Consider the following 13651-nt stretch of genomic DNA (forward strand, 5'->3'; position numbering starts at 1 on the left):
TACATTATTACCTGTCACTCTTTATAACTTGTGCAGATCTGAATGTTCATTATTTAAATGTTTACCTAAGTTTGAAGCAAAGGTGGTAATACTAATCGCCACATTTGGCGAAGCGTGTTTTAAAGCAACACTTGAACGCAGCGCTTCCTAGTTTAAAGTGTCACCTTTACCGTTAGTTTTGAAGCCCAAATACCGTATTTCCTTGAATTGCCGCCGGGTATATATTATGCGCCTGCCTAGAATTACCGCCGGGTCAAACTCGTTTCGCAAAATAATTACTGCATGCTTAGCATTACCGCCGGCTCATGATTAACGCCGGGTCAAACTCGTTTCGCAAAATAATTAGCATATGCCTAGAATTTCCGCCGGGTCAAACTCGTCACGTCACGTACACTTCACCTGTCATCATTTTCAAAATGGAGGAGGCTGATTTCAATAATTTGAAATCGCAAAAAGGGAAAAAGATTAAGAGCTATTCAGTAGGATTTAAGGTCCAAGCTATTGAATATGCTTAAAAGAACAGTAAGCAGCTATGTTTTATTTATATACCGTAGCTGCGTGTGTCAAATATGAGTCATTAAATGACTCCCGCCTCCTGGTGGTAGAGGGCGCTAGTGATCCTTCTTGCGACTACTCGGCTGCAGAAGAAGTGACAACAAGCAGCAACAGTGAGCAGCGATCGTTTATTTTTTCCTCTCGCTTGTACTTTTAACATGGAGGATTATATATCTAAAATAAAACAGTTTTCTAAATTGGACTTTTAATCGAAGCAGGAGGTAATAATTAAAGGAATATCTCCATCGAGACAGAGAGACTTTTAAAACTTAAGAAAGATAAGGAAGACTTCTATAAACAAGTTATCGATGTTTTTGTTCAGAAGGAGCTGCGCATGGACTTCATTTATAAGTAAAGGTAAGACCATAATAACGTTTTTTTTTTTATTAAATGTGCTTTTCATGATGGTATCCTTACATCACACTCAAATTTATAAACGCAGGCCTAAATTTACCGCATGCCTTTGGTAAGCGCCGGAGTGAGAAGAGGTTTTAAATTAATTACCGCCCCGGCGGCAATTCAAGGAAATACGGTACCTCCATATTGCGCTTCACGCACCCTCTTTCTTAACCAGTAGAATCGTCATTTTTTTCCATTCTTCCTCCGCTAGGCGACATCATACGCAAATACGGTGTTCGCTTTCACTGTTATGCTGATGACACCCAACTCTACATGCCCCTAAAGCTGACCAACACGTCGGATTGTAGTCAACTGCAGACATGTCTTAATGAAATTAAACAATGGATGTCCGCTAACTTTTCGCAACTCAACGCCAAGAAAACGGAAATGCTGATTATCGGTTCTTCTAGACACCGACATCTATTTAATACCACCTTAACGTTTGAAAACCAAACAATTACACAAGGCGACTCGGTAAAGAATCTGGGTATTATCTTCCACCCAACTCTCTCGTTTGAGTCACACATTAAGAGTGTTACTAAAACGGCCTTCTTTCATCTCCGTAATATCGCTAAAATATGTTACATTTTGTCCACGAGCGACGCTGAGATCATTATTCATGCGTTCGTTACATCTCGTCTCGATTACTGTAACGTATTATTTTCGGGTCTTCCTATGTCTAGCATTAAAAGAATACAGTTGGTACAAAATGCGGCTGCTAGACTTTTGACAAGAACAAGTAAGTTTGATCATATTACGCCTATACTGGCTCACCTGCACTGGCTTCCTGTGCACTTAAGATGTAACTTTAAGGTTTTACTACTTACGTATAAAATACTACACGGTCTAGCTCCATCCTATCTTGCCGATAGTATTGTACCATATGTCCCGGCAAGAAATCTGCGTTCAAAGAACTCCGGCTTATTAGTGATTCCCAGAGCCCAAAAAAAGTCTGCGGGCTATAGAGCGTTTTCTATTCGGGCTCCAGTACTATGGAACGCCCTACCGGTTACAGTTGCATTTAAGTCCCATCTTAAAACTCCTTTTTATACTCTAGCCTTTAAATAGACCCCCTTTTTAGACCAGTTGATCTGTAGTTTATTTCATTTTCTCCTCTGCCCCCCTCTCCCTTGTGGAGGGGGGGGACACAGGTCCGGTGGCCATGGATGAAGGGCTGGCTGTCCAGAGTTGGGACCCGGGGTGGACCGCTCGCCTGTGCATCGGTTGGGGACATCTCTGCGCTGCTGACCCGTCTCCGCTCGAGATGGTCTCCTGCTGGCCCCACTATTGACAGAACTCTCACTATTATGTTAGATCTACTATGGACTGGACTTTCACAATATTATGTCAGACCCACTCGACGTCCATTGCATCCCGTCTCCCCTTGAGGGGTGGGGTCACCCACATATGCGGTCCACTGGGTTGTGAGTTTTTCCTTGCCCTTATGTGGGCTCTGTACCGCGGATGTCGTTGTGGCTTGTGCAGCCCTTTGAGACACTTGTGATTTAGGGCTATATAAATAAACATTGATTGATTGATTGATTGATTGATTGATTGATTGATTGAAGATGTTATTGCTTGTATGCACTTTGTGTGTGCGTTTCGACACACTCAACATCATGCGCCTCAGTTCTGTAGTCACTGCCGCAGATGAAAGAACGGTACCGGTACTTTTCAAAGGCAGTATAGTACCGATTTCAATTAATTAGTATCGCGGTACTTTATTAGTACCGGTATACCGTACAACCCTACCTAAAACTAAGACCAATCTTTCGATGTCATTTTATTACCGTGACATGACATTGTATTGTATCCTGCAGAGATTCAAGACACCTAGTGTCTGATGCGGTAAAGCAATCCCTTAACACAACCTAGCCTTCCCCATGTTTTAAAGTAGATATGGTACTGTAGGGCTGGACAATTAATAGAATTTTGATCTCGATTTTAGCTTCTCACTATCATAAAAACATTATAAATCGAAAACAAAAGATTAATGGGTTGCGCAACAGATTCTTGAGCTTGTAACGGTGAAACAGATGAGTGACCATTTGGGTGAAAAAAAGACCACGTCTACTAGAAGTTCTGGATCTCACCATGGTTGCTACTACTACCTAGTCAATAACAACTGACACGACAAAGCGCAGGGAAAAATACCGGAATCTGTCTGATGAAGAGCGCGCAAGGGAGGCTGATGCATTGATGTTAAACTGCAAACCCAACAAGGACTTTTTGCCAAATGTCACACCCCCAGAGATGCAGACGTCAGGACAAGTTTCGTCATTTCTCACAAAATTGCCAGAAAAAGTAAGGCGTTTTCTGACGGAGAGTTTATTAAGGAGTGCTTATTGGACTCTGTTGCGCTGATATGCCCGGAGAAGAGGGGCGCATTTGAGAACATTTCACTCTCCCGACGCACTGTAACGAGGCGGGTTGAGACCATCGCTGGAAACTTGGAGCTTCAGCTGAAGAACAGAACGGCCGACTTTGACTGTTTTTCGCTGGCTTTGGATGAGAGCTGCGATGTACGTGACACCGCTCAGCTGCTCATCTTCTTACGTGGGATAACTGCAGACTTTCAAATCACGGAGGAGCTGGCAGCCATGCAGTCAATTAAAGGGACAACCACAGGTAATGACTTGTTCACAGAGGTTAATGCGTGTTTGGACATGTTAGGACTGAAATGGGACAAGCTGACAGGTGTGACAACAGATGGTTGTCCAAATCTGACGGGGGAAAATGATGGACTTTTAAAGAGGATGCAGGATAAAGTGACAGAAATTAACCCTGTGCAGAAATTGACATTTTTGCATTGTATTATACATCAGGAAGTGTTGTCTAAGACAGTGTTAAAAATTAACCATGTTGTTGATGCTGTAAGTAAAACAGTTAACTTTATCAGAGCAAGAGCGTAGACAATCATAGACAATTTGTTGCACTTTTGGAGGAAAATGAGAGTGAACATGGGGACATAAGCTACCACAGCAACGTCAGGTGGCTCAGCCTCGGCAAAGTACTGGAAAGTGTCTGGGACCTGAGAGACCAGATTCAGAATTTATGTGGGAAAAAAAGGACATGACATCCCAGAACTTTCAGATGAAGACTGGGTGGCAGACCGCGGACTCGCTGTGGATGTGACTGCACTCATGAACGAACTGAATGTCAAACTGCAGCGCAAGGGCCTTTTTGTGCATGAGATGTACAGTGCAGTGACGGCTTTCATGAGAAAGTTGCAGCTTCTCTCAAGCCAAGTGAAGGACAACATTCTGACCCACTTGCCAACACTAAAGGAAGCCACAAGATCAGCCGATCACCTCCACAAGTACTCAAGCAAGTTAGAAGCACTGCATGGGGAGTTTTCGAGGCGATTTCAAGATTTCAAAACTCTTGAGAGTGAAATGCACATGGTTTCTTCTCCCTTCAACTGCAGTGTGGACAATGCACCAAGCGATGTTCAGATGAAGCTCATTGACCTGCAGTCTGACCTACTTCTGGCAGAGCACTTCAGGTCAGTCTCACTGCTGGACTTTTACTCCTCCCTCAAAGAGGAGAACTTTCCACACCTGAGGAGGCATGCTCAGAGGATTCTGGTCCTCTTTGGATCCACCTATGTATGTGAACAGACATTTTCTGTGATAAAGTTCAACAAATCCAAACACAGATCCTCTATCACTGATGAGCACCTCTCAGCTGTCCTTCACATAGCCACCTCAGACATTCAGCCAGATTTCAATGCCCTTGTTCAAGCCCAGGACAGACTGGATTATTTGCACTGAAGAGGTAAAATGAGGGGGAAAACATAAGTTATTGTTTGTTGTATTACAGTATTTCTATAAACTTGTTGTTTTTCCTTGTTTGTGGAACAAAGCTAAAGTGTGAACAAGTTAAAAATAAATTGCAGTGATTCAATGATTGTTTTTGTTTTCTTATTTCAATTTCACATAGCCTAATATAAATATTTAAGGATTAAGAGTTTAAATAAAACCATCAAAAGCAATCTGCTTTTGTATAAAGTTAAGTTAGGTTAAATGAAATTATTATTATTATTATTATTTATCTTACGGTATATCAAAAATAATATTGAGCAAAATGTAATTGAAATATTGTCGATGTGGCCCTCCAGCAGTGCCTGGGTTGCTCATGCTGCCCCCGGTAAAAATTAATTGCCCACCCCTGGCGTAGTGGGTAGAGCAGGCGTGCCAGAAACCTGAGGGTTTCAGGTTCGCTCCCAGCCTCTTGACATCCAAATTACTGTTGTTGAGTCCTTGGGCAGAACACTTCACTGTTGCCCCCAGTGCCGCTCACACTGGTGAATGAATGATGAATGATAGGTGGTGGTCGGAGGGGCCGTAGGCGCAAACTGGCAGTCACGCTTCCGTCAGTCTACCCCAGGGCAGCTTTGGCTATGAAAGTAGCTTACCAACAGGTGTGAATGAATGATGGGTTCTCACTTGTCTGTGAAGCGCTTTGAGTGTCTAGAAAAGCAATATTACTATATTTAATATTGTGTTTAGTATTATTTTAACAAATGCGTTTACATTACAATTGAGTTGTATGATTGATTTTAATTTGGTGTGTGTTAATCCTCAATCCTTCTATGCCTCTCCTGCATTCCTTGACAGGTCTTGACCTGCATCGCACCAGACGGGATAACTTCAACAGGCGGTTCTTATCTCACTCGTATTTCTTGCTAAAGTCATTTCCATTTGGATTATATTTGTGCTCAATCCAAATAATCCAGTTCTTCTCGCCAGATCTCAAATAAAGACATTTAAAAAATAGGTTACAGTCCTTGCTTGCAAAATACAAATGTGGAATTGCAAGCTCAAAAACAAGTTGTGAAATGTTCCCACACATGAATAAGCCCCCAACAACTCAATTTCATGGTGCGCTTGGGGAGGATGTTACACAATCCTTTAACGGTAATGACAGGAAAAAGTCACAAACAATAGAAATATAAAGGACAGGTTGTTAAAGCGTTTGAAGTGTTAGAGGTTGTTATGTGAGTTTGTTGTCTTCACAATTAGGTGAGTTTTTTATCTTTCCTTTATTTGCTGCTTAGTATTTACAGTATACAAATGAAAACAACCTCTGTAAACTGCAAAAGTATTCTTAAAGCTACCTGGTGAACTTCGCTGTTCAAGTATTTACAGGCCTTAGCTGAACTTGCAATCCAGACTTTGGAGCAATGGGGCAAAAATCTTAAAAGCAAAGACAGCACTAGAAGTAAAAGGAACATTTTTCATCTTACCGAATAGGCTGCATTAATGAATTGATTATTTGAATAGTCTTTATCAGGCAGGTCCAGTTATCTGGTTCACTTTCTATTCTTTCCCAGCTTTCTCTTCAAGACTCCTTCTTGCCTTCCCCTGCCTAAGTCTCCAGGATATGTTACTGTAAATACCTATATAACCATGCATTTAGAATGAAATGTATTACATATAGTACTGTATGATTGTTTTCATTATTTATCTGTTGTGCACTTGAAGTGTGAACTGAAGACCAAATAAAAAACATTGAATTGAACTGACATTAAATTATTGTTGTGTAGTGAATATAACCGTGAATATATTTATTAAATATCCAATTAGGCTTAGTGTAGCTGAGTCCACAGATTGCGGCCATAGGATACACTATGGTGAATGAAGTGTCTTGGTCGACTTAACAACAAGACAACTCTATTTTATTTGTAGACCTCGACTGACCTCAGTCAGGCAAGCATCCTCAACATAAAATTCCTGCATCTCTCTTTTGGTTTAAACTTATTTTCTTAAAATATCTTCTCACAAGGACACTATTCCACTTGATTCTCACTCGTAATAATTAATTGTACCAACAAAAAACTGCTATTGTGGACAGCTGCAACTAACTACTATTTTGAGAGTCAACTTGTCATTTACTCTCTTAACGATTAGTTGACTCATCAGATTATAAAGTGTAAAGTACACCTATTCAGTGGCTCTGATTTAGCCACCAGCTTTTTAATTTAGCCAGAAATATTTTTAGGAAAGTGATAACTAACAAAGTTGACTACTTCATTCAGAATTTTTTATTTATCCATTAAGGATGCTGCTCATTAAGTTGTTATAAAAATTATAAATGTATTCAACTTTTGGCCATTTTTAGACAAGGACAGGCAAAGTGCCAATAAAAACAAAGTGTAAATAAAAGGACAGTCAAACTAGCAGCAATAAAAACTAACAAACCACCAAAGCTAACCAGTTTTCTCAAAAGACAATAGCATTTTGTGATGATGATGCAGTTAGTTTAGTTTAGCTTTGCAGACTTTGGCTAAAATGACAAGCAATTGTTCAGACAATTTCATTGCTATGTTGATAGCCAGCTAGCTAACAAGCTAGGTAGCTTACCGAGGACAATCAGAGACCGCATCTGCCAGATGTCTGATTCTTCTTGTTTAATGGTGGGGCACTCAACGTTAAAAAGTGCATTACCGCTACCTACTGTACTGGAGTGTGAAACACAGTTCCCTCACTTCTCCCTTCCCTCACATACGTACATATATACCTTCCCTTACTAAATTATATTCCATAAACCCGCCGTCTCTTGTAAAAGCTTCACAAAAATGTTCTGGTTGCTGCTTACCCATTTAAAAGTAACCTTCTATCCATGTCATCTAACTTCCTCTCTCAGTTTTCTCAGTTCTCTGCTGTATTTCCCACAATGAATGATTGCATGTTCCACTGACTCATATCAATGCAGTTGTCACATAATCCTGTTTGATAAGATGCAATGTCTGATTACCACAAGCCTCCGCTTTAAATTCTCCAGCATCAAAGATGCACTGTCATGAAAAGAATGGTTTACTTTGACGTATTTAGGGGGAAATCTTACGATACTGTCAATGTTTTCACCTGCATTGTCGTTGCCTGTGGCGAGAGCCATTATACTCCTTCTCTTGGTGCTCAACAACTTTTCGTTTCTGTCCCGAAAAATACAGGCTATGACGTTACCGACATTTATCAGCAACAAATGTTTATTGTAATTTTTTGTCGACAAATCATTGCACCACTACCATTGCGTAAAAATACTAAAGAGCGATGAGAAAGAAAATCCATGGCTGGTAGATAGCTGGCTTGTTCACTCAAGCGTCCATATTCAATGTTAGCAATCCAAATGAATGTTAAAACAACTAACCACAATACTGCATTGTCTTTCCTCTAAGCAAACTTCTTGCAGAGCCCACTTTGCTGTGATTGGTCACACGCTTGAGGACTCCCATCCACTCCCATTCCTATTACCACTCCTGAATCTGATCTGAAGGAAGCGACTGGACTGACGGACGTTTCTCAAGCACCGCAAAGCAATATAACTTTCGAAGCGGGGGGAGGCGACAGGTCTGAAGCATTTACGTGGGCATGCCCATATAAGTATGTCCACACACAATGACGTCAAATCAACCCCACTTTTAAAAAAACAACAACACTAAGACACAACATGCACAGCGATCTAAAACTGATTGCAGGGCTCACTTTCCAAAGCATGAACCTTACTACTTGACACTTTGGCATCATTTAACGCAAGTATCTGACATTGTAACATGAATAAGTAAAAAAACAGGAAAATTAAAATCGTTCACTTTAACAAAAATGCACAGAGAGCAACAACAGGTCTACTGCTACAACTAACAAAAGGGAAAAGTTTGTTCCGAAGAAAGGAATAGTATTGTCTGTGGTTTAGAACTGGTTTGACTTAACCGCAACAAACGAGGAACACACGACTTCATGTTGCAAAATGTGTATATAGCCCACTGCAACAAAAGCAGCAGCACAACACAATTATATACATTCAGTCAGATAGTAGAAATGTCACAAAAGGAAATAAAACCAATGCAACCAACAAATTCTGGCTAAAAGGAAACTTAATCATTTACCAAAGGCTCCAAGTATGATAAGAGTACGACGACTGAAGTCATGTCGCTTTTGCACATCACTATGCATGCCTCAGCTCTGGCATTGTAGTAACGGGAAATTTCTTTGTTAATGTTTTGGAAAATGCAATGTTCAATTTGAATGTAAACAAGTATTTCCCCTTTCTAACAACATGCATTTTTTTTTAAACAAAAGAACAGTTTGCACTTTAACTACAGGATCGACAATGGGGTTACTTTTGATTAAAAATAAAAGCGCAACTTGTTTTGAAGTGTCTACGTCATTCATATTTATTGTTTTTACTTTAAAAATTAGGAAGGAAATCTGAAAAAATTAAGGTAGCGGAGATCATCACGCTCGACAGATAGCAACTAGTTAGCCTGGCGGACATGCCATCAGTGATTGTATGGGCTTAAAAGTGTATGATTATTTATTATATTTTTGGAAGCCACTCTTTGGCTGGCCAAATGAAACAACTTGGCGGGCTGAATTTGGACCGGAGGCCCCACTTTGGGCACTCCTGATTTAGCGTTTTATGATAAAATAAAACTCAAATAGTTAACCACAGCTTGTACTGCCAGTGGACATAATTATGACTCAAAGAAGCTCTTTATTTAAAGGAACTCTACAAACATTTTTACTAAGCCATAAAGGTGAGTTAGAGTCATCTAGGTCAGTGGTCCCCAACCACCGGGCCCCCCCCCCCAAAAAAAAAGAAGGTTGGGGACCACTGATCTAGGTGATGCAACAGTTTACAGCCATTATTCCTTAACTTTACTATAAAAGGTTTCGGTTGTACCACCCTGACATTTGACAAAATACAAACTGCAAGTTTTTCAGTTTGCTTAACAGCTTTAAATGATTGGTATTGGTCCAGTGTGAGTTGTCTAAAAACTCTCAAAGTTATAAATATACCATAGTATATACGTTACAATAAACATTTTAAGTTGATCTTTTATCAAAGTACATTTTTCAAAAGTCAGTGTTTATTTGTTTGGACAGGTTCGCCACCTGACATATCGGGGGTTCAAGCTGCCAAAACATAGAAATATATATTACTTTAATGCAGTGAAATATTATTCAAACTGAAGTATACTTTAAGAGTAAATTAAACCATTGCATGAATTGACTACGTTAATGACGTCATTGACGCTTTTCTTTACCACATTTAGAAATTCCGCACATGAGGGCAGTAATGACAGAATGATTATCAATGTAATTTCAGTTGTGAAAAAGTTTTAATCAGTTAACATTTTTCCCATTAAAACCTGCTTATGGGCTGAATCTTAGTTGGGGCAAATGGGTGTCTTATTGGCTGATGTCTTCCTGATTGCATCAGTTTGCCTTACCAGCATTCTCTAACTTTAACCCCGAGAAGGAGCTAGTAAGCGACTCCGTTCAACAAGTCTGATCAATCAATCATCAAAGTTTATCTTAGCGACTCCGTTCAACAAATCTGATCAATTAATCATCAAAGTTTATCTATATAGCCCTAAATCACTACTTCCTCAAAAGGCTGCACAAGCCACAACGACTTTCTCGGCTCAGATCCCACATCAGGGCAAGAAAAAACTCAACCCAATGGGATACAATGAGAAACCTTGGAGGCGACCGGTGCAATGGACGTCAAGTGGATCTGGTTATCCAGTTTCTGATCAGTTTCCAAATATAAAGATTGTCCTTAAACCAGATTTGTCAATTAAAAAATTCCATTGACAAACTTTGAGGTTATGTTTTAAATTCCACATTAAAACAAGGCTTGTTTTAAACGCATGGTTGTTGTTTTATATTGTATTAAATTATCACTATTAAATCATACATCTTGAAAAAGGGAAAGCGAATTCAGGATACATGGACAAGGAACTGTAAAGTAATGATCAGATTGAATGGTCCACCAGAACAAGCAAGGGTATTAGTGGTCAGAGACATGAAGGAACTTGAACAATATAAATGAAAAAGATGATGATGATAAACAAGTGGAATAGTGGGGAAAAGTTCCTTGTTGGCTATGTACTGTGTGCAGAGAAACAGTGTGGACAACCAACATGACGGAAGAACAAATGAGCTGCACAAAATTCAAGTCTTTTGACTTTCATGATCATAAATGCTATGAGTTAGAAAATAACATTGACCCAGATATTCACTTCTATCAGGACTCTAATGTGGACTGTGAGTATTATACTGAAGAACAGTTTAATTCAAATGTTAAAATGGAAGGCTTTTCTGTGATTCATTTCAACAGCAGGAGTCTTTACAGTAACTTTTCCAAAATTAAAGAGTATCTTAAACAAATACAGCAAAGGTTTACCGTAATAGCAATTTCAGAGACTTGGTTGAGTGATAGTAAGGAATTACTGGATGGGTTAGAGGGATATGAAATGTTTTGGCAAAACAGGATGAACAAAAGGGGAGGAGGTGTTGTATTGTTTGTGATGTCCTCTCTCAAATGTAGGCTGATTGCTGACATGACAACTGCTATTGACAATATGATGGAATGTGTAACTATTGAAATCAGTGTTGAAAGATCCAAAAACATATTCATTAGTTGTATTTATAGAACTCCAGGATCATGCATTGATCAATTTAATAAGAAAATGTTTGAGTTATATGAAAGACTTAATGATAAGGTGATCTTGATTTGTGGTGACTTCAACATTGATTTGATGAAATTTAATGATCACATGAAAACTACTGATTTTGTTAATCTTATGTTTAGCTTGAGTTTCTTTCCACTAATTGTAAAACCTAGCAGAATAACAAAGGACAGCTTAACACTGATTGACAATATTTTTATAAATGTATTTGATGGGAATAGAAAAAGTGGACTCTTGGTGACTGATGTAAGTGATCACTTGCCTGTCTTTACAGTGATCCAAATGAACAAGGAGCAAAACTTACAAACAAAAAGACAAATAAATAACTTTGTTAGAATAAAATCACCAGAAGCAGTTAAGGCATTCAAGGCGGATCTTTTAAATCAGGATTGGCAAAATGTTTTTGTGGAGGATACTAATGAAGCATACGATACATTCCTGGATATATTTCTGACACTTTATGACCGTCATTGTCCATTAAGAGAATATAAGCAAAATACTAAAAAGAGGGAGAAACCATGGATAACAAGGGGTTTAGTAAAAGCCTGTAAAAAAAAAAAAAAGGCTTTACAAGGAATTTATTAAGCATCGAACAAAGGAAAGTGAGGACAAATATAAAAAGTATAAAAACAGATTGACATGTATCATGAGGCTGCAACAAAAAAACTATTATGAACAATTGCTGCATAAACATAAAAATAACATTATTGAAACCTGGGATGTGCTTAATACTATGATTAAAAAATCTAGCAAAAAGGATTTTACAGCTTATCTGGTAAAAGATGACAACTCAATTATTGAAAATATAGAAGAAATAGCTGAGGAATTCAATACATTTTTTGTGAATGTTGGCCCAAATTTGGCAAAAAATATTAAGTTTAATATGAATGATGAGAAAAAGTTAAGGCGTGTATCTGACATTAAAAATTCAATGTTTCTTGGCGGAGTTTGTGAAAGTGATGTGTTAGAAGTGGTAAGAAAGTTTAAAAACAAAAAATCTGTCGATGGTAACAACGTGGATATGTCACTTGTTAAAGAAGTGATGGATTGTGTCCTGAAGCCGTTTACTTATATATGTAATACATCTTTATCAACTGGAACTTTTCCTGACAAAATGAAAATTGCTAAAGTTATTCCGATTTATAAAAATGGTGATAAACAAATGGTCTCAAATTATAGACCTGTGTCTCTACTACCTCAATTTGCAAAAATTCTTGAGAAATTATTTGTAAATAGACTTGATAAGTTCATTGACAAACATGAGCTACTGAATGACCATCAGTATGGGTTCAGGAGTAATCGATCTACATCCCTAGCAGTGATGGACTTTGTAGAAAACGTAGCTACAGCAATAGAAAAAAAGCAACACACCGTTGGAGTATTTATTGATTTATGTAAAGCTTTTGACACAATCGATCATTCCTTACTTCTGCAAAAATTGGAAAACTATGGCATAAGAGGTGTTTCACAAGAGTGGTTAAGTAGTTATTTAAGTAATAGATCTCAATATGTGGAAATCAATAAGACTAAATCACAGCCAAGAAGAGTAACTTGTGGGGTTCCACAAGGCTCGGTATTGGGACCTAAGTTATTTATACTATATTTAAATGATATTTGTTCAGTATCTAATAAATTGAAATGTATTATGTTTGCAGATGATACAAATGTATATTGTTCAGGAGAAGACTTGAAGGAAGTGTTGAGGGTAATAGAGGTTGAGTTGATTCAGCTAAAAAAATGGTTTGATATCAATAAGTTATCATTAAATGATAAGAAAACTAAATTTATGGTGTTTAGTGGTGCAAGAACAAATCGTGAAGTAAAACTAAAATTAAATCAAGTGGAAATTGATAGAGTATATGAAACTAAATTCTTGGGAATAATAATTGATCATAAATTATGTTGGAAACCGCATATTGAATATATAAAGGGAAAAATATCCAAATCCATTGCCATTCTTTATAAAGTAAAACACATGCCGAATAAGAAATGTTTGCATATGTTATATTATTCTTTTATTTTTCCATATTTAACATATTGTGTTGAAGTTTGGGGAAATGTTTATAGAACAAACATAGACCCAATAATTAAACTTCAAAAAAGGGTAATAAGAATAATACACAAAGCGTGCTACTATGAACATACCAATCCATTATTTATAAGTTCTAATGTGTTAAAATTTTCAGATATTGTGTTTTTAAAAACAATGGAAATTAT

At 38.1% G+C, this 13651-nt stretch overlaps 2 protein-coding genes across 2 annotated transcripts in view; one reads left to right on the forward strand and one right to left on the reverse strand.

Moving 5' to 3' along the window:
* Nucleotides 1-13651, reverse strand: part of pik3cb (phosphatidylinositol-4,5-bisphosphate 3-kinase, catalytic subunit beta) — a 151002-nt gene that overhangs the window by 122743 nt on the left and 14608 nt on the right. The window lies entirely within an intron of this gene.
* LOC140676719 (general transcription factor II-I repeat domain-containing protein 2A-like) lies at nt 3555-4727 on the forward strand. The gene is given in 3 exon segments (XM_072911950.1): nt 3555-3863; nt 3866-4002; nt 4004-4727. Coding segments are annotated over 3 exon segments (1170 nt in total).

Source organism: Nerophis lumbriciformis, linkage group LG30, assembly GCF_033978685.3.
Source record: "Nerophis lumbriciformis linkage group LG30, RoL_Nlum_v2.1, whole genome shotgun sequence".
NCBI lineage: Eukaryota > Metazoa > Chordata > Actinopteri > Syngnathiformes > Syngnathidae > Nerophis > Nerophis lumbriciformis.